General features: G+C 28.6%; 1 protein-coding gene across 1 annotated transcript in view; it reads right to left on the bottom strand.

Annotated features, from left to right (window-relative positions):
• TMTC3 (transmembrane and tetratricopeptide repeat containing 3) overlaps window positions 1-1,024 on the bottom strand; it is a 63,934-nt gene that overhangs the window by 4,497 nt on the left and 58,413 nt on the right. Inside the window, exon 9 of the mRNA XM_012651241.1 lies at window positions 926-1,024. This exon is cut by the window's right edge and continues 7 nt beyond it. Coding sequence (XP_012506695.1) covers window positions 926-1,024 — 99 coding nt within the window. The remainder of the gene's footprint in view (window positions 1-925) is intronic.

Raw genomic sequence — 1,024 nt, 5'->3', positions numbered from 1 at the left:
GAATAGAACCCAGATCTCCCATCTCTCAGTCTGGTAACTTTTTTTACACTATGTCAACTTTCATGTTGCCGGCAAAATATTTCCTGGTTGTGACAACATAGTAGTTAATTTTATTTCAGAATTATACTAAAGATTCATGTGTCTGGTGAAGTTGGAATATAAAATTCTCCAATTAATTATTTAGTTAAGTTTAATATATTTGGATTCAAATTTTCACTGAACACAATAAATTATATCTGATAAAAACCTATAACAAATACAATTTAAATGCAGTATTTCAAGACTGAAATAGCCCTTAGGATGTCAGATGGTTTAATTTTGTTTTTAAAAAATTTATTAAATTATCCAGTTGTTATTGTTACTATTATCAATATTACCACAACTGAGAAAACTGCACCCTAGGTTAAACTATCTTTTCTGATGACACAGTTTCTTTATGTCTTTTGTTGTTTTGTGCATGATCAAGGGCAGGATCAGATCTTCCAACTTGGATACTATAATGTTATAGCCAATGAATCTTGGATTTGTGCCATTATACTAACTAGTGGACACAATGTAGCAACAGATATGTATCTACTAATTTGATCAACTTTATTCACTTTTTTGATAGGAATAATGCTTAATGTACATAAAATTCTTTTCATTTAAAGTCATTTAACTCACCAATAACTTATCCAGAATATCTAAAATTCATACTTTATAGACTTAGTTTATAAGTACAGATTATAAAACCCAATTTTTTAAAATTAAGTGAGCTAGAAAAATAAATACAATTCTTTATAAAACGTGTAGAAATAGATGATTCACTTGCATCTTACTTTTATATCAAGAAAATGAAGAAAAGATAAGGATTTCTCATCTAGATAATTCTATCTTATATGGCCATCTAGTAGACATGACACAATGGATAAATTATGACACTTACTTGAGGCATCAGTGATTTAGCCATCATGTAAGATTCTTCAGCTTCTTTGGTTCTATTTAAATTTTTATAAGTTCTTCCAACATTCATGTGGGCACCAAT

This window comes from Propithecus coquereli, unplaced genomic scaffold (genome assembly GCF_000956105.1).
Source record: "Propithecus coquereli isolate 6110/MARCELLA unplaced genomic scaffold, Pcoq_1.0 Scaffold350, whole genome shotgun sequence".
Taxonomy (NCBI): Eukaryota; Metazoa; Chordata; class Mammalia; order Primates; family Indriidae; genus Propithecus; species Propithecus coquereli.
The sequence above is the reverse complement of the archived record's forward strand: the minus strand, read 5'-3'. Positions and strand labels throughout refer to the sequence as shown.